The 25,663-nt window shown below is 45.7% G+C and overlaps 1 protein-coding gene across 2 annotated transcripts in view; it reads right to left on the reverse strand.

The window, feature by feature from the left end:
• The window catches only part of DOK5 (docking protein 5), an 86,366-nt gene that overhangs the window by 50,001 nt on the left and 10,702 nt on the right, over window positions 1–25,663 (reverse strand). Inside the window, exons 2-4 of one of the 2 annotated variants that reach the window (XM_015566536.1) lie at window positions 16,653–16,767; window positions 16,457–16,576; window positions 13,600–13,789 (exon numbers count right to left, since the gene is read on the reverse strand). In XM_015566536.1, coding sequence (XP_015422022.1) covers window positions 13,600–13,789; window positions 16,457–16,541 — 275 coding nt within the window. In that variant the 5' untranslated portion in view covers window positions 16,542–16,576; window positions 16,653–16,767. Of the gene's footprint in view, window positions 1–13,599; window positions 13,790–16,456; window positions 16,577–16,652; window positions 16,768–25,663 lie in introns of those variants that run through there. The other variant, XM_015566535.1, reaches the window with a different exon arrangement.

Consider the following 25,663-nt stretch of genomic DNA (forward strand, 5'->3'; position numbering starts at 1 on the left):
GCCGAGTTTCGTTCATCTGAAGAAAACAACATGGAAATCAAGCACATCTCCACCCAAACGGCTGTTAATTACTTTATCTAGCCCAGTCTATGCAATTAATGTAATAAAAATAGAAAGATTTCTCCCTATCTAATTTCCCACAGTTGGCCTGATACCACGGCCATATGGCAATTTTCAGCACATATAGCTCAGTGTTCGTAACCCGTCAAAACCTGCCTCGCTTGGATTTCACTGATATGGGCTAGGTGAGAAGAAGGAAAAGAACAAACTGGTGGTTCTTTCAGTAAGCTAATATAAAGAAGTACCTCAGGGGGTTGATTGTGTGATTTTAATTATTAAGTCACGCCAATCCAATGAGGAATGAAAACTAAGAACTGATGTGTTTCAGTAAGTCCCACCTCCTCCCAGAAGACTCCCTCACTGCCCAGTGCTCAATGCCCTTCCCTCCTCACTGATGCGGTCAGACAAATGTGACACCTAATTGTGCAAGGTCTTCATTTTTTCACAGCTCCTTTTCCCATCAAATAGGAACTATCATTCCCGAAGAAGAGGAAGTAGCCTCAGTCAACTCTTTAAGAGGAAGAAGTGGCCTTTGGCTTCCCCTATGACCAATGTTATTGTTTACTTACTTATGTATATGCCAATCTTGTCTCTAAAAAGAATGAAGATACCTGTTATCTAGAAACAGTGGTAGTTTATTGCTTAATATCAAATTCTGTTTCCCAAACTTGACAATCCAGTTGCTCTTAAAGTTCTTGTGACTGCAACCACAGTAATAAGTGTAGCTTAGATTAGGAGCCAGTATATTTACCTCGCTATTTATGCATCTTCAATTATAACATGCTGATGTTTTCTACTCTATTTTATCTTAACACAGCTGGTGAAATGCTCCATCTATATTATGACCTGCTCGTTGGCAAGACCTCCTCTTTGGCAATCCCTCTTTCATCCAATGTCTACTTTTTTTTTAAATATATTTCATTGATTTTTTTACAGAGAGGAAGGGAGAAGGATATAGAGTTAGAAACATCAATGAGAGAGAAGCATCGATCAGCTGACTCCTGCACACTCCCTACTGGAGATATGCCCGCAACCAAGGTACATGCCCTTGACCAGAATCGAACCTGGGACCCTTGAGTCTGTAGGCCGATGCTCTATCCACTGAGCCAAACCAGTCAGGGCCCAATGTCTACTTTTGCTCAGCATAATGAATCTACAACCTTCCTTTAAGGACATCTGCATCTCTAAATAATTATTGTGATCGAAAACAAGTGAAATCACAACCATTGGAGCATCAAGTATTCTTTAAAGTACAGCAACAATAGACAACCTGCCTCCACCAGAGGATCTGGAAGACACACACCTCACAAACATGCACACTCACACAAACACACACACACAAGGCACACACCACCTGCCACGTACAGTAAGGACCAGGGCTCACAAACTCAGATCCAATCAGGTTTATACCAGGTGAATGGATGCAGAGCTCAGACGCACTTCAATGTAGAGCAGGTGGAGTGGCTCCCGAACAGCAGCCCTAGTCACGTGGGGACATAGGAGCCCAATGGGGCCACAGCTTCTGATTGTCTGGAAGCCAGAGCACCTGATTTCTATGAGAAATAACCTGAATTTTTAATGTTAGCAATTTATTCCTTTTTTAAGCTGGGGGAGAGTAGGGGCACTGCCCCTGTTAACCTGATCTGCCAGGAGGCCAGCAGTTTGCACTGAAGAGCTCTCCACAGAACAGCAGTGAGGCCTGGGTTTGAGCTGCCAAGGCTTTTGTCCACCCTGTTCACAGGCGCGTGTCCTTTGGTGGGAGGTGGGACAGTGAGACCCAGGAAGGTGATAGGAACGAAATGGTCCTTCAGATGCTCTTCCATCCGTCTCTGCTAACCTCGGCCCACCCCACGAGTTCTTTTATGTCTCTCCTTCCCTCCAGATAGATTCATGTGCTGTTTCATAAGCAGCTTTAAATCTATTAAAATCATTACTGCACACCTTTGTCAAAATCATACAATGGACAAACTCCCCAAGGCAAATAAGAGGGAAATGGGGGGGGGGCGGGGAAAGAAAAGAAGAAAGGCAAGGAAGTAGAAAGAGCACGCATCAAGCGGGCTAATGGCCTTAAGTGGCCTTACGTCTGCGGCTCATCTCAGAGAAACAGCCCAGAACGAAGATGCTCTAATGGCTCCAGCCAGACAGCACTGGGAACACACCTCACTCTCCATGTCCGGCCTCCTTTCTCTTACCCACTGACTTTCCCACGGACACCAGCCCAGCAGTACTCCTTCCTGTGGCCTCACACTACCAGAGAGCAGGGATGGAAACCCAGAGAAGGTGAAGTGATGAGTTTAAGTTTGCCATCTCCTGTGTCCTTTCTGAAAATAGGGATTCAGATAGAAGAAAAGCGTAGCCATGCCAATGCACTTCGAGTTTTGAATTTCCCAATAATTACTTTGCCTGAATGATATGCCTGTCACTCCAAACCATGGTTTGTGCAACTGGCCAAGAAGAAAAACAATAGCGCCAAAAAACAGTGAGAAGTTCATTCACCCATGCCCAGAAGTACCACCAGTACCACGGCAACAGTAACGCAGCAAGAAGGGCGGGACTTGGGCTCCGGGTCGCCTTGCTGGGATGGCCCTCACCTGCTCTGTGACCTGGTGCCCATCATCTAACCTCCCTCAGCCTGCAATTCGTTTGAAAAATAAATATAATGACAGTCGCTGTCACCCAGTTTTACTGAAAGTACAACACATGGCATGTAGAGTGTACAGAGCACATTTTCAATGAGATGCATTTCCATCGCTGCACTGAAGTGTGAGCGCCATGCAGACAGCTCTGTCCTGACTTTTCAGCTCTCCCATCAGTGCCTAGACTGGGCGTGGCCTCCATATTTGGTGCTCAATAAAGAACCGTATAATGCATTGTGAAGGAGAGGCAGTGCTAGAGAACGCATAACTGGGGACTTGATCCAGCCCCTCGGGCAAGGCCTCTGAAACTGAGGATTCACTGAGATGCCGCAGGAGGGGGATGGTTTGGAAGAGCCAGCTGGAGAACAGTCCCAGCACAATGACTGCGCTCTGAACGCCTTGAAAGGGTGAATCCAGTGATTCCCACCCGTGGGGAGGGAGGGATGGAGAGCCCCTGCCTGGCCACAGTGTACTGAGCGTGAGTGTTGGGAGGCCATGGCCTTCACTATTCCGCAGTCGCCACCTGAACACAATGGTCCCCAAGGGCTCTGAAGGCCCAACTTGAGAAACCACTTCTCTTTGCCAATCACATTTCACAGCATCATCTCTTACTTTTTTTAATGTTTTTTTTTTAATTTATTTTAGAGAGATATGAAGGAAGAGTGAAAGAGATAGAAACATCAATGATGAGAGAGAAACATCGATCAGCTGCCTCTTGCACGCACTCTCCCCACACCCCAATCCACCACTGGGGATTGAGCCTGCAACCCAGGATGTGCCCGGACTGGGCTATCTCTTGGTGCATAGCACAACGCCCAACCCACTGAGCCACACTGGCTGGGCTCAACATCCTTTATTAGAAAAATACAAATAGATTGAAATTATATAAGCCAAAATGAATGATCTCATGCCAGGCAGTGTTAATAAGAAAACTCTTGAAATCAGTAAGCCAATCAGTTCCATGTTTCCTTACTTTATAGATGGATTCAAGTGCATGGGTGTGTATGTTTGTTGAATACATAGCTGTGTATCTAAAATATTTGGAACTTCTAAAAGCAGGCTGAATCTTATACTCAACAATGACAATACTCTTCTCTCCACCCCTGCAAAAGCAGTTTACTAACTCAACGTTGAATTTTACATTTGTAATTGCATATTATAATTGAAGGAATCAGTACTTGTCAGGCAAACATACTGCAAATCATAATGGTGGCTGTGATGGGTACAAACAAAGGTAAAGACACAGCTTTCAGAGGTGAAGGGGCTGAGAAGTACAGACTGGCCGCTACCAATAGTCACGGGATGCAGAGTACAGCACAGGTAGAGTTAACAATATCGTATTGACTGTGTGTGGTGTCAGGAGGGTACTGGACTTATGGGGGTATCACTGTGTAAATCATATGATTGTTTACCACTATGCATATACCGGAAGCTAATACAAAATAATATTAAATGTCAACTGTCATTGAAAAATAAAATAAATAAAAGCAACATGGCTTTTTCTTTATGGTGGTGACAATTTACTTGGTTAGACAAGATCTACATATGTGAATGGTTCGAGAATAATACGGTGACATGAGCCATGTGGGTCAGAGGGGCGATAAGAAAGGAAAGGCACAGCTGGGGAGAGAGGGGGGCACCCCATTCCCTGCAGCTTTAGCTGCTCCTCGGGGTCATGAACACCTCCCTTTTGCTTGCCTGGGGTTCTAGCCACATAGGAACAATATGACTTAGGGTGGGGCTTCGGGTATCGTGGTATTAGTGGGACTGAGATCACCCATGTGGGCAATCAATAAATCAATCATGCATGTGTACCATGGAGCCCCCAAAACACCCTGAGCCTTGTGGCCCGGGAGAGTGCCTCTGGCTGGTAATACTGAGATCACCGTCATACTGAGGGAGGAGGGCCACGCTGCCCTGACTCACAGGGGGAAGAAGGTGGAAGCTCCTGCCTGCTATTTCCCTGGGCTACACACCCCCCTACACACACACACACCCCTACACACACACACACACACACACTCACACACACACAAGCTTCTTCCCTCCACAGATGTTGTCTGTGTCCTTCGTTGTAATAAACTTTAACCCTGAGTTGCACAGCTTTCCGTGAGTCACTTTAGCATATTATTCAATCTCGGGACTTGCAATTGGCGTCAGAGGGGAGGAAGGTCTTGGGAAGTTTCCTGCAAATGCTGCAGTTGTCCAACTCGATGCAGCCCCAGTGGCTACGCATCTGACTAAGACTAAAAGCGGACAAACCTTCACAAGGACCTCAAATCCCGCAGTCTGACAGAGCACCTCCCCCTTTACCACACATTGCCCTCCCCACCCACCCCTGCTCATTCTGCCCCGGGCACAGTCACTCTGCAGGCCCACTCTCCTCAGCACCTTCCCAGCCCCCTCCTCCGGCTGGGATGCTCTTCCCCCATCCCCGCCATGGCTCACTCTCTCCCTCTTCTAGGTCTTTATGCCCCTGACTCAGCAAAGCCAGCCCTGCTCGTCCTATTGCAAACTGCACGCTCCTTTGGCATTTCCTCTCAAACAACTTTATTTTTCGCTGTGCGACTCACCCGATCTAACATCTATTTCACATTTTTAAATGGTTTGTGTTGTCTGCCTCTCTTCTAGAGAGTGAGTTTCAAAATGACAATGCCTGGACGTTTCACTCACTGCCTCATCCCAGGCCTGGAACCACACCCGGCCATCAGGATGAGCTCAGTGAATGTCTGAAGGAAGAAGGGATGCCTCACTTTTGCTAGACGTTTCTGGAACTCTGAGGTACCATCACATATAAAGTGGTCCCACACACAGGAGGGAGCCATCGCCTACTACAGTGATGGCGAACCTTTTGAGCTCGGCATGTCAGCATTTTGAAAAACCCTAACTTAACTCTGGTGCCGTGTCACATATAGAAATATTTTGATAATTGCAACCATAGTAAAACAAAGACTTACATTTTGGTATTTATTTTATATATTTAAATGCCATTTAACAAAGAAAAATCAACCAAAAAAATGAGTTTGCGTGTCACCTCTGACACACATGTCATAGGTTCGCCATCACTGGCCTACTGTGAGATGGCCACACCATAAAGCAGCAGGTACATGTACATGAAAAGATGCCCAACATCACTCATCAGCAGGGACATCAAACCACTTCACACGGGAGGATGGCTACTAGCAACAGACGAGAAGTAACAGTGCTGGCAGAGACGGGGAAAAGGAAACCCCTGTGCACTGCGGGTGGGAATAGTAATTGGTGCAGCCACCAAGGAAAACATATGGAGGTCCTTCAAAAAAGTTAAAAATAGAACTACCTCCTGATCCAGCAATCCTACTTCTGGATATCTGTCCAGAGGATAGAAAAACACTATCTCAAAGAGCTATTCGAACCCCCATGTTCATGGCAGCATTCTTTACAATGGCCAGGCCTGGGAACACCCTGTGTCCACCGGAGGGCGGATGGTAAAGAAAATGTGGCCCAGGAGGTGTTACTCGGCCATAAAGAAGGAAAGAAAGGCGGCCATTCGTCACAGCGTGGATGGAACTCAAGGCCACTGTGGCAGGTGAAGTATGGTGGACAGAGAAAGATGGACACTGTATGATCTCACTGACATGTGGGCCTGAAAACGCTCAACTTATAGAAACAGAGGGTAGAATGTGGTTACCAGGGGTTGGGGGTGGGGTTGGGGGTGTGGAGATGTTGGTCAAAGGTACAAACTTCCAGTTAGATGAGTAAGTTCTGGGGCTATAATGGAAAATATGGTCACCATCACTTAAAAAGACTGTATTATATATTTGAAAATTGCTGAGAGTAAATCTTAAATGTTCTCACCACAGAAAAAGGTAATTCCATGAGGTGGTGAAGGTATTCACTAACCTTTTATAGCTATCATTTTGCAATATATGCAATTAATCAAATTACACTGTACATCTTAAACAACAATGTTATATGTCACTTATATCTCAATACATCTGGAAAAAGTAGATAAATAATACACATTAAAATAAACTTCTGAAAGATGGCCACCAGACCGGATGCACTGATGGGTGTCTAATTTTCCCCAAAGGTCCTAAGAGAGTCACCATTTCCTTTAAGGGTTCATGTGCTGTGATAACAGGAGCTCAGGGGACCCAGCTAAGCCTACAGTGGTGGCCTTGGGGTCTGACTTCACACCCCACACCGAACAGCATCTGGCAGAGAGCAGGCACACGATGATGAGACGCCTATGAATGATGGTCATTAACGAGATTATTCTGTGAGTACAGGGAATTCTTCCTCCTATTCATTTGTGCCACTTTATAATTAAAACTAGAGGCCCAGTGCATGAATTAGTGCACCGGTGGGGTCCCTCAGCCTGACCTGTGCCCTCTCCCAATCCTGGACCCCTCGGGGGATGTCGGACTGCCAGCCATCGGGGATTGGGCCAAAACCAGAAGTCTGACATCCCCCAAGGATGTGGTAGTACACAAGTGTCAGGCAGCTGGAGAGGAGCCTGAGCCTGGGCGGGCTGCTGTGCCGCTGACGCGGAGGCGGAAGAGGCTTGCACTGCCTCAGCTGTGCTTGCCAGCCATGAGCCTGGTGGTGCTCCCACTGTGGGAGCGCACTGACCACCAGGGGGCAGCTCCTGTGTTGAGTTTCTGCCCCCTGGTGCTCAGTGCACAACATACCAACTCGTCGGTAGGTCGTTTGGTCGACCGACTGTAACAGTCCCTTAGGCTTTTATATAGATAATTTTGGGATAGGTAATATCCTAGAACAAATGGTATACCTGGTGCAATAGCAGGTTCTGCTTTCTTTGCAACAGAAGTGATTTCACTTCTGAGCAAGCCCGTGCTTGAGATCAAGTTCACCTCCATTCAAGTCCATCTCGGAAGCATAGTGGGGAGAGTGGGCACTTGCCATTTGTTAATTTTCTTTCAATCTCTTAACAAGAATGAGGACATGCTCTATAAAATATTCAGAAACCAGAGACAATTAATAGCTTAGAATCAAGACGAATAGAGAACATTCAGAGATTTCTCCCAGAATAATTGTCCTTTCAGCTACAAATTCACCGACGAGAAGGGGAAACAATTTTCTTTTCCAATGAAAAGTCCTTTCACCAACTGGACTTGTGTTTAGAGTGATACATGCAGGAATTAGATTATTTCTCTTCCAAGGTTGTTCGGATGTCTTTCCATCCAAAACAAGCGTTTTCACAAAGGTGTGCTCTCCGTGTAAGGAAAAGCACCTGTGAGTGCGATGTCGTTCTCCTTCCCATATTGTTGGCACGTCCAGATGTTCCCTTAAAACAATGTCGAAAGCTCCCCTCCAGCTGGGACAGAGAGTGCTCCAGCAAGCATGGTAATTATTCAGTGCTGCCTTCTCCAAGTGTCACCTGAGCGGCTCTCCCTCTGGGGGTGCTAAACCCCGAGATCATTCCCGGCAGTGGGGAGGTGAGGAGGGCCGAGGGAGTTCGCTAACTCGGCAGCAGCTCCTACAGGAACAGGGCACCCGTGGGCACCTGCCACCTCGCTTTGAACAATAAACACTTCAGAATGGCTCCACGGGGGATGGTGCGCAGTCAGCACTTCACATCAGCTGGATCTTCCCGCAAACATCGGAGCCCCTGCTACCCCAGGGCTTCCAGGTGGAAAGAGACAAACAAAAGACAAGAGAAACCTCTCAGGACAGAAGTGAGCTGTGCCTCAGTCTCCCGGATTATATACTAGATGTTCTTGCGCTCCAGGGGCAACTAATGCTGCAACTGCACTTTACTAAAAGGTGTATGTGTCAACTCTGAATTTCTTCAAGGGAAAAAACTGAGATATGGTCAGCTTTGCTTGGGGGGAGAATGGGGAGCAGGGGGAGAAATAACATCTGAAAAACCCTACTGGCCTGTAGTCACGCCACTGCTGCCCGGGAGAGGTGACCAATCCTCGCTGTATGAGCCTGCACTCCAAACCAAAAGGACAAAGAGAAGCTTCCAGAAGTGAAGTAAATTAAGAAAATGTATATGTTAGAGTGTATCTCAGGAGGCCTATTCAAATGATCAATACCTTGCCAGCCTCTTGCTTATTGATGGACAGCCTTCCTCCTGGTGAGCGGCTGAGATAACAGTGCAGCATTTTGACAAGCTACCCCCTGGCGTCAGGGGCTGGCTGTGGGCAGATGCCCTCTCTCCCTCAACCCTGAGAAGTCAATTAAGAATGAGGCTTCTGCCCAGCTGGGTGTGGCTCGGCGGTAGAGTGTTGACCTAGGAACCAAGAGGTCACTGGTTCGATTCCCGGTCAGGGGATATGCCCGGGTTTCGGGCTTGATCCCCAGTGGGGGGCATGCAGGAGGCAGCCAATCAATGATTCTCTCTCATCATTGATGTTTCTCTCTCTCCCTCTCCCTTCCTCTCTGAACTCAATAAAAATATTTAAAAAAAAAAAAGAACAAGGCCTCCTCTGTGGAAGGAGGCTTGGCTTGGGTGGTGAACACACAATACATACACAGGTGATGTGTCACACAATTGCACACCTGAAACCTATATAATTTTATTAACCAATGTCACCCCAATAAATTCAATTTTAAAAAGAAAGAAAGAAAAAGAAGTAGGCTAACTGCCCATAGAATGGTAATACTTAGCCTTTTTAGAAATCGACAGGGTTTGGAAGAAGATCTGAGTGTGACCCCTGAATCTTCTACTGGACCAGTCAGGCAGATGCCCACCTTTTAAGATGGGAATAGTGCCTTGCCCAGGTAGCTGGTTAGAGCGTCATCCCGATACATCAGGTTGGCAGTTCGATCCTCAGTCAGGGCACATACAAGTATCAACCAACGAATGCATAAATAAGTGAAAAAGTGAAACAACAAATCATTCTCTCTCTCCCTCGCTCTCTTCCTCTTTCTAAATCAATAAATAAAAATTTAAACAATAACAGCCCCTAGTTTCTATAATCACTGAGTGGTTTAAATGAGCCTGTATTTGCAAAATGCTTAGTACAGTGACTTCCATGTAGTAAGGACTCAGTAAATGCTAGTGACTGTTGTCAGTGGTGGATAGCCCTGCAAGAGCAGTTTCTCAATCAAAAAACTGGACCTGTTAACTCCCTGTGTGGAGGACTGTTGGTGAGTGAGGGTTTAGCAGCATCTCTGGCCCCTCTGCCCACCAAGTGCCCCCTGCCAGAGTTGTGACAGGCACAAATGTCTCCAGACCTTGTCGAATGTCCCTGGGAGCCATCCCCCTGGTGAGACCCAGTGTTCTGTACCTCAGCACCACCCTGAGTGATGCTGCTAACTGCAGTCAGTCACTTCACCCACTTGCTTTGAGCAATTATTAAAAGTTGTATTGGACACGTTGTCAGTGTTTTTTTTAAACCTCACATCCATTCCCCTCAGATGGCATCAGTACCCCTTTCTAACCTGGGAGGACCACCCCATTCAATTCACACCCTGTGAGCTTTGCATACAGTGCTCAGTGCGGTGCCTGACACCTTGTGAATGTAATGGTCAGCATATGGCAGGAATACCAGTATCTCTTCTATAGGCTGATGGTGTGCGGTCAGCCCACAGCTCCTAGCAGCCAGCAGGTGGAGCCAGGGGGAAGCCATCCTAGAAGAAACAGGGCTGAGAGATGACACCTACGGTGGCCATTGACCCTGAATCAGCCAAACCTGAAGCCATCCCTACTCCTTGGGCTTTGGGCTATGCAAGCCAATGAATTTCTTTCCTTCTTTTGTCAGTTTGGGTTGATATAACTGCCTACTCGGTGCCGGCCTTAAGACACGTGTTTGTCCATGTAGCTTTACCAATCTCCATGGTGATCTTGTGAATATGTGTTACATTATACCCATGCCCCAGGTGGCGAATGGAAGCTCAGGAAGTTAGATGACTCACTCCAGTTCCCACAGGCAGTATGCGGTAGAATTATAATATACTTCGTTTTGTCCGACTCCCAGTCCAGTTTACCACACGTGCCCACGGTCCGTCTTGGTGGGTGGAATGGGGCCACTGTACAGGATGAACACTCAGCTCCATCCACAGAGGCTGATGAGGAGCAGAAGTCTGCCCAAGGCCATTCCCTGTGTTCCCAGCAGACACAGTGTAAAGTCTGTGTGGAAGCATGTTGGACATGTGAAAACGACTCGCCTCGAGGGACTTAACTCCTCTGCATTTAGTGCAGGGAGACAGGGAGGAAATGATGTTACTTAACATGAAACTGCCTTGTTTTGAACACATCCAAAAATAGCCAAGGAAAAAATTATCTTCACTAATAAAGCAAGGCAGATATGAAACCTTCACGCTTGGGGGGACCAGGGATGATCTCATTATCCAGAGCATCTTGGACTATAAAAATTCATCTTCATTTTAGTTTCAGGCAAAATATGAAACAGTAATAGTACCTTGTGCTTAACACTGTCTGCATCCTGCAAAGCCAGTCCTGCTCCCAGGGGAATTGTAATAAAATATCAGAGCTGCTACTTAGAGAAGCCCAGCCCCTTCTAGGCCATCTGCATGCACCTCTGCTTTCACCCTGCAAGGGAGTTACTCCTTGGATAAACTTACAGGGAAAGGTGAACTCTCTGCCCAAGGTCAACAGGTCATAAAGACCAGAGATTAGCATCCAGGTCTCTCTGACTCCTGAGCCAGGGTCCCTTACCAACACCACGCTGGCTGAGAAGTAAGATCTCAAGAACACAATCCCAATACTTGTCCTTCATCTTGAGTTTGCACAGCCTCGCCAGCATGGCATGAATAAGAACACTGCTCAAGATCACAGGCATCCGAAACCCCTTCACTATATGAGACTCAAGGCTCCGTGGAAGGGGTTGTAGGTTAAAACCACCTAAGTGCTGGAGTTCCTGGAGGAAATACCCAAAAGGTCAGACCATAATGAAACCAAGGACATGGAGTAAAACTCTTTCATTTTCCAAGAGAGCGCTTCATAGCTTTCGGTCAAAGGTCACTGGGTAATTGTGAAATGTATGTCTCCAATACATCCACACTTGTACCCACCACTTCTTCCACCTGAACTATTTCAGTATCTCCCCACTTCTTCACCTGTGCCCTGCATCCTTTTGTTTACGAATGAGGAACATGATTTCACACACACACACACACACACACACCTGCTTAAAAACAGCTCTGGTTTCTGCATGACTTAGAAGAAATATAAGTCTTTAGAATAATCTTAGAACCTTAGAAATTCAACCAGATTTCAATCTGAATAAATTGAGGAGCAATAAAACCTAGAACATTAAGGTCATTTCAAAAAGAAGTTTCAAATACTCCTGAGATACTGTGAAAGTTTGCTAAGGTTTCAAAAGCTTCAGAAATTATGATAAAAAGGCATACACTTTTCCTATTCCTGTTTCCTACAGACAGTGAATCAAAGAACAACTGAGAAACATTCGTGTTAGAATCAGTGTTGCCCGAGATGGGCCCCAAATGTCCCAACTGATGCAGAATTCTCCCTTGCGCCAATGTAAGTAACAGCGGAAGGGTATGGGTTTATGGCCAATAGAAACGTCTATTATAAAATGTTACACCTTGATTTCACTGGTTAGGATGAGTACATAGGTAACATCTGAGACCCAAACAGGAAAATACACCCACCTTCCCAAACAAATTCTTAATTTCCTATATAGACGTTTTCCCATGAGGATGATAAGTAATTCTGGCAAAGGAAGAACATTGCTCTGAAGATTAGAGTTTTATTTTCTAAGGTGAGGACCTTTGCCATCCCTGGAAGAGTCACTAGCTTGTTTATAGCATTTCAATACCGTAGGTGAAATTGTACTCCACCTGACAGACCCTTTCAGAATTTGAAAATAAATGGACCGAGAAGAGCAGTATGGGAGAGAGGGATCTTACTACTTTATAGAATGGCTTTAAGAGCACCGAATTGATCCTATTTCTGAAAAGCAATTTTTAAATACCTGGGCTTTGTTTGGAATGAATTAACAGAGCAACTTGAGCGGAGCATTACTGTCACAGACTCGGGTGGATCAGGGTCTCGGGTGGTCAGAAATTCTGTGTTTACTCTCCTTATCTCAAATATATCTCTGTCCACTCTGACGCAACATTTTTGATGTTGTTGTTTGTTTTTAGTTACATTTGTATGTTTTATTTTGTCTCCCTTTTCATTTTATTTCAAATTTTTAACACAATTTTTTTTAGGTCATAAGCTGTTTCCAACTTTAATGCAATGCCAGGCCATATTCAGTCGGACTTGTGTTTCTTAAAATTCAGTCATTCACAATTCTAACTTGTAAAACTGCATGCAGTATGTCAAAAATAGAGCCTACATTTGATGGAGGAAACGGGGTGCGGGGGGGGGGGGAAGGAAAGGAACACTAAGGAGACTGATCTCTTTGTAGCTAATGATCAACCCAAATGCTAGGGTGCCATGATCTCTCTCCCTGATGAACTTGCAACAGGAAAGCGGGAAAGGGCTCCTGGGTATTGCAAGGGGCATGTTTTAGAATCAGCCTCCTCCAGGGCCAGTGCCCTGCACTGCGCTGCGAGCAGAGCAGGTGGAACTCACCAGCTGCAGCTTCCAAAGGTGCCCGCCCCTCGCCTGGCTAAGGGGCCGGTCAGCCCAGAGAAGGAAACATAAATAGAATAACAACAGGGAGGTTTTCCAGACCCAAGGAGCGTGACCAGTGAAGGACACATTTGGCCCTAGTTCAACTTCAGGCTGTGGTATGAAGTCAAACTGTGCAATGAAAATTCATAGCATATTCATAGAACATAGAAATGTCCCTGGAAAAGAAGCCATGTTTAATATATGAGAGTTTTGCCGCACACCCCCTACGGGTACGGTCTCTGCAGTCCCTAAGGGGTGGTGCAAGGTGGGTCTCGTACGACACCCAGGCCTCAGAGGACGTGCACCTGGGGAAAAACATGGAAAAGCAATGAGCACACTCACCTCCCTGCCTCAAAAGTGAACCAGGCAGCATCTCGCCCGTACCGCCGCAGGGCGCTTAGCGGCCAAGAGATGAGTTTGACTCTGGGATTCTGGACGTCCCAAAGGCAGATGTGCTCATATGTAATCTGCAAGGCACATTCGCCATGTACATCTAAGTTAGGAGATGGCATCAAATACACATTGAATCTCTCTGGGAGAAAAACAAAAGGTTAGTCTAAAATCCCCAGGAATAAAACAACAAAGACATTGTAGGAACAAAGAGGCATTTCAACATCATTCAGGCTCACTGTCTAGCTTTTGACTGAATACTCAGGGAGATAAATCTTTCTCATCCGTTAACAGTCCCAGAAAATGATTTTCAAAATGAAGACCATGTTAAATCACATAATAATGATACAATCTGGCTGACAGCATACACTAAACACTATTTAAATGAGCAAAGGGCGGTTTTTTAATTTTTTAATTTGCATAATAAAAAAATGTGTAGGCCAATAAAAGACCAAAGTGATGAAACCATTAAAAACATTTTTCCCTGCCAAGCACATATTCATTACGCCCACACTTTTGTGTTCACAAAAGATGCAGGTGCGAAATAACTGTCGACTTATCATTTTCCTAACTAGAATAAAACGGTATCCTAAACTGTCTGAATAAAACTCAACTTGAACACCGTGCACTTCACAGACCAGCAGTTTGGGAAGATGTCAATGGCTATATCTGAACTAGTTTTAACAGTGAGCTGTATTCAGCCAAATACTGGTAAGAAATGTTCATTAGCTTGCTGGGATGACTATAAAAATTTAAGATTACTTTAAGTACAGCTTTTGACTTATTACTGCAACCATACTTTCATCTCTACAGGCACAATCATGGTATTTCTATTATATTTTAGAAAATTCATTAATTTAAGAATTTACTGAGTCAAAAATCTTTAAGTGAAATCTGAACATCTCTACAGCAAATACATTTTCACCTACTCGTCACTGTTGATAACGTACAGCTGACAAAACAGAGTGGCACTAATAATATTGATGCCAGTCTAAGTTAATTATTTTATAGTAAAGATGTCATTAGGATTTTCATATATTTTAGTTGAATTTAGTAAGTAGGAGTGTCAAGACTGTGAAATGTATTAATGCATCTTTTACTGAAGTTTTCTAAGTTATTTCAAACTCCCTCTAACCAAATATTTGCTGGAACAAGTAAGCAAGACTGTTATCATTGACTAGAAAGTAAGAGAGACCATCACCAGTATATTTGCTTAAAGGTCCTTTTTAACTACCTTGCTTGAGAATGACAATAGCAAATATTGGTGAGAGGAACCATTTCTATCACAATTCCTTTCAGTCATGCAAATTAATATTGTAAAGTGCCTTAAAAGACGTAGCTGAGTTTCATAATCACCCCTAGTACTTATCTACCAGAGAAAATATTCTCATTCCCATTTGATAGAAGAGGAAACTGAGGCATGGGGCATTGGTACAGGGAAGGTCACTCCAGTTACAGCCCACTCTTGCATTCAGCCCGTAGTGCCATCAGGACACAGCCTCACAAATATAATGTGTGAGAAGTAAGTGCTGACCGGAGCACCCTGAATTTCACACAACCACAGCCTGTCATGCATCCTCTCTGTGTTTGGGTTCACGTGCACATGCCTGTGAGGCGTGGCGGGTGGGGCCTCGCAGCCTGGGCGTATCCTGACTTAGTGACCACAGAAGGAGCCTGGGCCTGCAGCATGGCCCTGGCACGTGACCACTCTCTGCAGCTCAGCTTCCTAGTCTATGAGAGGTGCCTTCCAATTGGCCAGCACTTCCAGGTCCCCGTCAATAACGCTTCCACGGGGGAGGATTATGGCAGATGCGGTGCCTCCCAAGTAGTTCCAGGCTGTGACTGTGCCCTGAAGACATAGTCCCTGTCAGAAGGGAGGACGTTTTTTACTGACAGTGGAGTGTGCGCCCACAGAAGGGGTCAGCCTCATTCCGCCTCTGCCCTGTGCCTGGTTGAGCCAGGTGACCCACAACCTCTGGGTTATGACACAGCCTCATAGCTCAATGCAATGGGCTAACACAGAACTCTGGGACCCAATCTGCCTGTCACAGCCTCAGCCATTTGGAGCCAAAGAAATGATTCTCACCTCCAGGCTCACACTGTAAACCAGCATTGATTTATTTTTATTTTTAATTTTTTTGCTGAAGTGTCATGAGTATTTTGGTCATTATTATTTATAATGATTTATTCCCAAGTTGAATGTTGAGCTCAAAGAGTTGGCTCAGTGTTTCAGTAGAAAGAAAAAAAAATCACATATTTAGGTGGGTTTAAACTTGATGAAGTATTTGTAAAGGTCAAGTTCTATTAAAAAACATTGGAAGGCTTTCAATAAAAGTGAAAAAGGGAAGGCACAAATCCATGTCACTGTTTGCCTGGACATTCTAAATACAGGACTAAAAATAGTCTGGAATCAAACACTAGCTATTGGAACTGGAGCAAGATCTTTAGCTCTTCAAAGCTTCAGTTTCCTCGCCTATAAAATGGGAAATTAATAGGACCTATGTCATAGGGCTGCCGGGAAAACCAAATAATCGAATCCACCTTCCACAGAAACAGGCACAGAGCAGGCTCCCCCCATTTGCTAGCTGATGTTATTCATGTAGATAGATTCATACTATGCATCGAAAACATTAAGAAAAGAAATACACTAACATTAACACAAGTTTTAGGTGAAATAAAAGGTTATTTTACTTCTATATACATTTTTTATAATTCTAACAAGTTTACATAATGAAGATATGTTATGTTTTATTATATGGGGACAAAACAGTTCTACAAAAGAGCAAAGCAGAGAATGTTCTGTACGTACCACTCTGCTCTCTCTCAACCCCAGTCGCCAGCAGGTCGGGCTCCCCGAGGCTGATGTCGTTGATCCGCGTCCCCACGCATTCCATCTGGAGCACCTTGCACCACTCATCAGCCTCGAGATCTGCGGGAATGCCAAGAGGAACCGTGAGCCCAGCGCCCGCTGACCACCTGGAAGCAGCCCGCCCTGCCGCACGAACCTGATTCACAAGCAAAGGTCTTGGAGGTGTCGTCATTGAAATAAATCCCGATGGCGTGCTTCTTGGTGCTCTTGGGCAATCGAGCTACGTTCTTCACATTGTTGAGTTCTGTCACCTGGAAAATGGACAATCACAAGTTGGATCACACTCCCCAAACGCTGCCTCCCATCAACAACCCCAACCACGGGCAGACACGGGGAGGACCATGAGCACAGCTTGATGGTGTCATCAAAGCTCAGACTCACTCCAGTGTCATCCTTAGCACAGAGCAAGGAAGGTGAACATGTTACCTTCATTTTCTAAATGTTCTGAGGTATGTTATGTGGCAAGACTCTCCTTCCTAGAGGTAGGAAGCTAGTTTTAGTCTTTTTTATACTAGTACCCCCCAAAGACTCCACCTTTTCCACAGTTCTCATGTCCATAGTAAAACAAAGACTTATATTTTTGATATTATTTGATATCACTGGGGACAGCCACTCCTAGTGGAAGCATCTTAAACCCCGGGACCCCAGGAAGGAGAAGGAAAGCTGGCCCAGGGCATACTGAATGACCCCACTCTTTGTCATCCAGAGATGGAGCGTCAGGACTCCCAAAACGCCCTCCACTCAGGTTCAAGTCCTCTGTCCAGCACAGAAAGCTGGTCTGTGAAACATTTCCACTCTTTCTGACCTCTTGGCTTCTCTCTCTGACCTCCTAGCTTCTCCCTCTGACCTCCTGCTTCTCCCTCTGAACTCCTAGCTTCTCCCTCTGACCTCCTAGCTTCTCCTTCTGATCTCCTAGCTTCTCTCTCTGAACACCTAGCTTGTCACTCTGACCCAAGAGCTTCTCTGTCTGGCCTCCTAGCTTCTCCCTCTGAACTGCTAGCTTATCCCTCTGAACTTCTAGCTTCTCCCTCAAAACCCTAATTTAACTCTGAATTCCTAGCTTCTCCTTCTGACCTCCTAGCTTCTCCCTCTGACCTCCTAGCTTCTCCTTCTGAACTCCTAGCTTCTCCCTCTGACCTCCTAGCTCAGTGATGGAGAACCTTTAGAGCTTGGCATGTCAGCATTTTGAAAAACCCTAATTTAACTCTGGTGCCGTGTCAAATATAGAAATTTTTTTATTTGCAACCATAATAAAACAAAGACTTATATTTTTGATATTTATTTTATGTATTAAATGCCATTTAACAAAGAAAAATCAACCAAAAAAATGGGTTCACGTGTCACCTCTGACACGCATGTCATAGGTTCACCATCACTGGCCTAGCTTCTCCCTCTGACCTTCTAGCTTCTCGGTGGTGATGGAAACTCTGAGAGCTGGGAACACTGCACTGGTATCCCTTGGCTGCTGTCAGCAGGGAAAGCTCTCCAGTTGCACACCCTCTCTCCTGCCTCTCCCCCATGATTCCTCCTCCCTTTTACACATTTGTAAGCCCCTCCCCTTCTTGTGTTTCCAAATGGCTGTCCTTGCTGGGATCTGTCCAGGCCCCTGCTGCCTTCCAGGGGTGCGAGCATTGTCGCCTGAGAGGAGGTTCACATGGCTTCAATTGGAGTATTTACAAGATAAACAACTCTTCCCCACTGACAAGGGTAACCCCCTTCCTTTACCTCTTTTGTGTTACACAAAAGAATGTGCTCTCATTGACCTTCCCTTCAGTCCTGTGCACCATTTCTCCCAGCTGTTACTCAAAATTCATTAAGTGTCTGGCTCAACAAGTAGGTGAGGAGAGAAAGAAATACCCCATGAGCGTGCTAATCTGATTATTTCATTTCTCTGCTTCTGTGCCTCCACTGGCTCTCTTTATAGTATAAATGCAAACGACTTAGCATAAAATATCATAAAGGTTGCTATGGACCAAATGTTTGTGCCTCCCCATGGTTCTTATGTCAAATCCTCCCCTCCCGACCCCACCCTGCCAAGGTGCTGGTCTTAGGAGGTGGGGCCTCTGGGAAGTGCTTAAGTCTTGAGGGTGGAGGCCTCATGCATGGGGTTAGTGTCTTTATAAACCAGATCCAGAGCGCTCCTTGGTCCCTTCTGCCAAGTGAGGACACAGCAAGGAGATGTTGTCCATGAACCAGAAAGCGAGTTCTCGCCAGAGAGTGTATCTGGCAGAGCCTGGATCTTGTACTTCCCAGCCTCCAGAGCTGTGAGAAAGACACATCTGTGCATGGCGTTCTGTCACAGCAGCCCAAACCGAGGAGATCACCAGCGTCCCCCAAAGTCCGCCAGACCAGTCTCTTCAGTGGCTTGACACTGCCTGTCTTATTCTCCAATGACACTAAGTCGTTTAGAGTTTACCAGACGGAACTGCTTCTTGTACCGCTGCCCCACTACAAGCCACTACCATCCTCCCAACTCCTTGTCCGTCTCTCCACTCCCATTGTAACCTCATTAATTCACTGTGAACACAGCATCTGGATGGTCTTTTCAAAATACAAGTCTGATCCAAGCATCTCTGTGCATAAAACACTTCAATGACTTCCCATGGCACCTGGGACAAAGGCCCAAATGCTCCGAATGACCAAGGCCCTCTGTGACCTTCCTCATAGTATCTCCCCAGCCTCCTCTCTGACACCTTTGCCATGTGTCCTTGTCCCAGCCACCCTAGCCTCTCTAGTTCTGAGAAGAGACCTGATTCTCGTGGCAGAGCCTTCCCCACTCTGTCCTAACTTTGCTCCCATTCATCCTTAACTCTCAGTTACCTTCAGAGCCCTAAAGGACAACCCCACTCCATTCCCATCCCATCAGAGTTGCAGGACTCTACCACCCAATGACATCTTTGCCCTCACGCCCTCTGATGGCCACATGGGTGATGGTTTAGTGCCTGGCTTGCCTGTGGAGGGTAGGGACAGCATGTATCTGCTCACCAATATGTCCCCTGAATCTAACTCAGAGCCTGCCACACAGTGGAAACTCCATCAACACACGTGAACTTGAACAAAAGGACAAGCCCACCCACAGGGTGCTTCTCCAGAGTGGATGCCCCCTCTCCGGCCTCTTCTCTCCAGGGAAATGTTACTTCTCCGCTTCCCCTGGGAAACCTGCCCTGACCTTAGTGGGAATTATCGCTCCCCTCTTGCTGCTCCCATGCACACTGCATGAAGCTGTATCTGTTACTCCAGCTCCCAGCTAGACACCAGTCACCTATCAATGACTTCCTGATGGACTCCATCAATGAAGAACAGTCACTTGAGAGTCAACATTTATAAAGCCTGGCACTGTGCTTAGACTATTCTTACATGGCATGTCTCCTTTTATTGTCACCGAAATCCTATGAGGCAGCTATTATTCTCAGTATTTTCAAAATCAAGAAACTGCAGCTGAGAAAGGTCAAAGTCATGTGCCCAAGCTCACAGCTAAGGACCCAGGTTTGAATGAGGCAAACCACCCCTGAATGCTGTGCTCCTCAGCTGCCTGGATGGATGCTAATGACTAGCTCTAAAGTTGAAGCACAGAATCCATATCCTCCTTGAGCGCCTCTTTCTTTTCCCAGGGCGCAGGGATAAGTGTGATGTGAGTGCCCCAGGCTGTGTTCTGACCCGCCACTGAGTCATTATAAAAGAGCAGTCTACCCTGGCTTGAAACACAGCAACGACTCTGACATGTGTCGTTTCATTACACACGCAGTAAGGGCAAAGAGGAAGAAATAAGTCACCCAAAGAGTCAGGAAATGCAGGGAGAACTGAATGAGTCAAAGCACAATTACCCATTCTGGAAATGGTTTTAGATAATAACTACCCAACACCCCCGCTCAGGGGGCGTGAGTGAGTGTTCGCCGACCTGACAGGGTTCCGTTTCATTTGTGGAAGGCTATTCAAGTCCTAAAGCAGCAGCTCTGTCCCTAAGTCAGAGCTACATCTCAGTGAGTATGTGCATGCACAAGCCCACCACCCTACCTACCTACACACACACACACACACACACACACACATACATGCACACACACATACATGCACCTTAGTTCACATGCACACTCCTTGCTTTAAAAAAAAATTGCTATCCACCGCAACCCATGTATCTTCCTCAAAATACATGGTAAAGTGATAATTACGAGAAATAACATTTGCAGATATATTTATCTCACATAAAACTTATAAGATATATTTAATGCCACTGTCACTCCATTTTGTAAAGGAGAAAACCAAGACAGGACGTATTTTTTAATATTCCTTTAACAAAGAAACAATTTGCTCCTGAAGAATCACTTTTAAAGCAAACACAGATTTTGAGAGGGTCTCAGGGTCTCATTGAATATGGCTCCTCCATGAACTAACTAGCGGATCCTCATTGCTACCTCCAGGAGGAGGAGCACCCAGGACCAGGGACATGCACAGTAACTCAATTCACCGGCCATTTGAAGTTCTTGCCTTTTCCTTATGTCTCAGATCAACAAGAAGTTATTTCCTGACGAACTCAAAACTTGTTAGGAAAACTCCCCGTTGAGCCTCTGCAGTTACAGGTTTTTATGTTCTTGTTTTTTTAAATATATTTTATTGATTTTTACAGAGAGGAAGGGAGAGGGATAGAGAGTTAGAAACATCAATGAGAGAGAAGCATTGATCACCTGCCTCCTGCACACCCCCTACTGGGGATGTGCCCGCAACCAAGGTACATGCCCTTGACTTGAATCGAATCTGGGACCCTTCAGTCTGCAGGCCGACCGACGCTCTATCCACTGAGCCAAACTGGTTAGGGCAGCAGTTATAATTTTAATTTTCGCTCACAGCACAAGAGCAAGACACACCATAAGCTCTACCTGTAGTATGATGTCTGTCATACAGGTTTACAACTAAAACTTAACAGCATCTAACCACCACTGTTGTAGGACCACATCCCCTCAAGAATCTCCTTGCATTCATTAATTCATTCACTCATTCATTCATCACAAATATAAATCCATGGTTTTAAAAAAACAACAACAATCCAATGGGCCTAATTGTCATGGCCTCCCCCAAAGCAACTCCCATTTGCTTGGCACAAGCATGACACTAGACTTCAATAGAAACTTGGTAATGATTTGGTTCCCACGTGATGTCCTAAAGGTCACTTCTGCACAGGGCCATTTGCTTGTTGTTTCTTTTCTTGTGCGTTTGTTTGATTTTTTTTTGCCTTTTTTGTCCATTTCACAAATGCATTTTTTAAGAAAGGCAATAAAGACAAACTTCAAGCCTCATGACCAAAATCTAAAATATCTGAGAATTATGATTTAAGAGAAAAAAGAAAGGCTCCAAGACAGGTCTTAAGTGAGATCTGGTTACAGATGTTCACTACTAGCAGGTGAGTTCTTGCATTTAGCAGAAAACAAAGTCATTTGGTTATTAAAAATGGTATGTAGATAGGAGTTTAAATACCAGTATTTACCCTACATTTTCATATGATCTCCATGCTAAAACAATAGCAGACCAAGTTAGAGAAGCAAAATAACCTCTGTTATTTCCTGAGCTGCTAGTAGCTGGTTACTTTTTCAAATACATCTGTGACCCCTCAATGTGTAACTTTCCTTTTTCTATTTCAAGATATATTTAAGCTTACTGAATCCAGCTACGTGATCAAACAAGGCCAGAAACATCTGTATGGCTTACTGAAAATGTCAATATTAGGACCTTTGAAATACTTGATTTCCTCGAGAAATTGAGTGTGCACTTTCTAAAATCCAGATCAGCTTCAGGCTTAATCTAATTCTGTACATCCTGGGGCCAACACAATCCTTGGACTAATTGAAAATTCATAGAAGACAGTGGCTCTTTGAAAAATCCGCTGATAAAAAGATAATGAACACTACTAGATAGGAAGGTCTGTGATGCAAAAGGTCTGTTTCAGAGCATGGGGGCAGGAAAGGATTAGGTAAAGATAAGACTTGGCAAGACTGATTCTCTCCAGAACTTGGAGCTATTTCAAGTCAGACCAAAGGCAAATTCTGCAGCTCACAGCAACCTCCCTTTCCTTTTCTAGACTGAAATACTTGTTCATAGGCATCCATTTCCTCTCAGCCCTTGTGACTCTTTCCTGATGAGTTTGGGCTTGGTCATGCAACTTGCTTTGGCCCACAGAATGGGAGCTGCCATGCCATGTCCGTGGAGATGTGGCCGATGTATGTAGAACTAGGTCAGATCCTCTCCTCCTGAGTGTCACCCCTCCACCTCACCAACTCTTCCCTCCTTTTCCTCCCGGGCCTCTGAGTGTATGGACAGATGGGTCAGGACATTGACATTTTGGGAATTATTTCAGTCCTCTGTATTCTTTCTAATTCATTTATGCTTCATTTTAAAAAAAACAAACTTGGATGTGTGTGTTTTTTCTCCCTTCTGCTTGTTGCTCCAGGAATTTTGTGTTCATTATTTTCTTTTCCAAAATTTTATTTTGAAAAGTTTCAAACACAGAAGAACTGAAAGGGGGACACAACATTTTCCAGGGGGACTTGTGTGGATTGTGGTGTCCAGAGGGGCCTGGAACCAGTCCCTGAGGGACAACCATACAACATACACCAAGCACCCAGAAAGGACAATTACTAACATTTTACTACCTTTCCTTTATGAGCTTTATCTCTCTATGCACATAAATATGTGGTGCCTGTGTGAGTGCCCATACACACACGCATCCACACTTGGTTTTGGCCCAACTATCTGCAAGAAAATTGCTGGCACAGACACATGCCATCCCTGCAACTTTCGCAAATATTTCTTACAAATAACAAGGTTCTTACACATCATCTCAATGTCATTGTCACAGAAAATAGGCAAGAATTCCTGTGTCTTCTAATTGCCATCTCATATGCAAACTCCCCTGAAAGTCCCCAAAAGTCTTTTAGAGCTGTGCCCACACCCATCCGCCCCAGCCAAGGCCGGGTCCAAGGACACTGAGTGCATCGTGTCTCTTCTTATGTTGAGCCGCTCTAAATTTAGAAGAGTCCCCGCATTTTGCTCATGGTACTACCATTTTGAGCAGATCCTGTCAGTGAAATGTTCCATGTTCTAGCTGTGTTTGCTTGTCCTCGGTGCCCTTAATTTTTCTATCCCCTTTACTTCTTCTGAAATGGAAGTTACATTGAAAGGCTTGATGAGATTTCAGATAACATTTTTGTTAAGAATGCTATGCAAGGGCCTGGTTGGTGCTGCTCAATGGTGAGAGCAGTGGGCCCGCCCACCTAAGGGCCCAGATTTGATTCCTGGGAACAGGGCTTGCTCCCTGTTCCCAGTCGGGGCAAGTGCGGGAGGCAAGCAGTCGATGTATCTCTCTCACATCGACATTTCTCTCTCTCTCTCTCTCTCTCTCTCTCTCTCTCCTCCATTCCTTCGACTCTCTCTGAAAAGCAATGGAAATAATATATCCTCAACTGAGGATTAATACACACACACAGAGGAATGCTCTGAAGGGCTGTTGTGGGCTTGCCCTGCATCGTATCAGAGGACAGAGCACGCCTGGGCTGGTGCGGCTCAGTCCATCACTTGGCAGTAGCTGCCATATCTCTCGAGAGTAAAATAGCAGTTCTACTGATTTTTCGACGATACTATGGTATCATGTGAATACCTTATTCCCCAACCATCTTTCAGGGAATCATCTTAGCACCCACATCAAAGTGCTATTCTTTCCATCCAGCTGGCTGCCAGCCTAAGCCCGTCAGTGTGTGACTGCCAGCTCGAGGTACATACTGACTGAGGGCACTCTTCCTGCTCCCACCCGGACTGCTTTTTATGAAATGATCTGGAATCACGGATCACGAATGTTGCTAGAATCACTATTATTATGCATTTCTTACTTCAAAATGTGTAGCCCGGCCCCAGTGGCTCTGCTGGTTGAGTGTCACTCCGTGCAGCGAATGGTTGCTGGTTTGATTCACGGTCCTGTTGCAAACCTGTGCTGAGAACTGGATCTCCCCTGCTGGGAAGCATACGGAAAGCCACCTCTCTATGTTTCTCTCTCTCTCCCTTCTTCCCCCTCAGCATGTCCTCAGGTGAGAATTAGAAAAAAAAATGTTTTTAATGTGTAGCTCCTGCATTGAGTCAGGTTACCAAGTTGGATGATGTAGAATGCACTATGTTTAGCTGAAATAAGTGCCCACCGTACACTCACACATTTGGGCGTCCTCATCCTTGGTTTTAACTGAGATCTGTCCATTGCTGAGCTGCTGTAGACACTGATGCTGGACAAGAGCATCAGTCCCCAAGGGTATCTCAGAGGGCCAGCCAGCCAGCTGACATCCCAACTGCAGGCTCCAGCTGTAGCTGGTGAGGGTCTGAAGAAAACCATGCGCAGGTGGGTCTGGGCTCCATTTAGGCGTCACTTCCAGAGCCTGTTCTTTGCTTCCGAAGCTGCTGGGTGGTGTCTGCACAGCATGTTATCGGGCCTTCAACCACTCCCACCCCCCACATGGCATCGAGGTATCTTCCTGCCACAGAGGAGAGGCAGATGGCTAAGGCGGTCCAACCACCCTTGGACAAGGCGGGAAATAGCAGAAGGACGCCTTGTTGGAGGGTGCTGTTGGCTTCGGCGAGCTGATTCTGCTGGATGGCGCTGCCTGAAAACACATCTGAGCAAACTGTGATTCGCTTTTCTCAAGATGCGTGCCCACCGTGCACCCCACACCCTCTGGGTTCCTCTAGGACAGTGGTTCTCAACCTTCTGGCCCTTTAAATACAGTTCCTCATGTTGTGACCCAACCATAAAATTATTTTCGTTGCTACTTCACAACTGTAATGTTGCTACTGTTATGAATCGTAATGTAAATATCTGATATGCAGGATGGTCTTAGGCGACCCCTGTGAAAGGGTCGTTCGACCGCCAAAGGGGTCGCGACCCACAGGTTGAGAACCGCTGCTCTAGGAGAAGGGCCTTCTCTCCGCAGCTGGAAGGAACACCGCTGCACCGAGTCTCCACGCGGTGCTGCTCATCTGGCGGACGGCTCGCTGGAACATCGGAGTGTGCCTCTGAAATGCAGCCCATGGTGATGCTGTGGTCATTACACTGGAGAGACACCCGTCTCTGAAATAGAGGCAGGGCGAGCCGTTGTTTCCTCAGCTTCCAGCCTCAGG

This window comes from Myotis davidii, unplaced genomic scaffold (genome assembly GCF_000327345.1).
Source record: "Myotis davidii unplaced genomic scaffold, ASM32734v1 scaffold343, whole genome shotgun sequence".
Taxonomy (NCBI): domain Eukaryota; kingdom Metazoa; phylum Chordata; class Mammalia; order Chiroptera; family Vespertilionidae; genus Myotis; species Myotis davidii.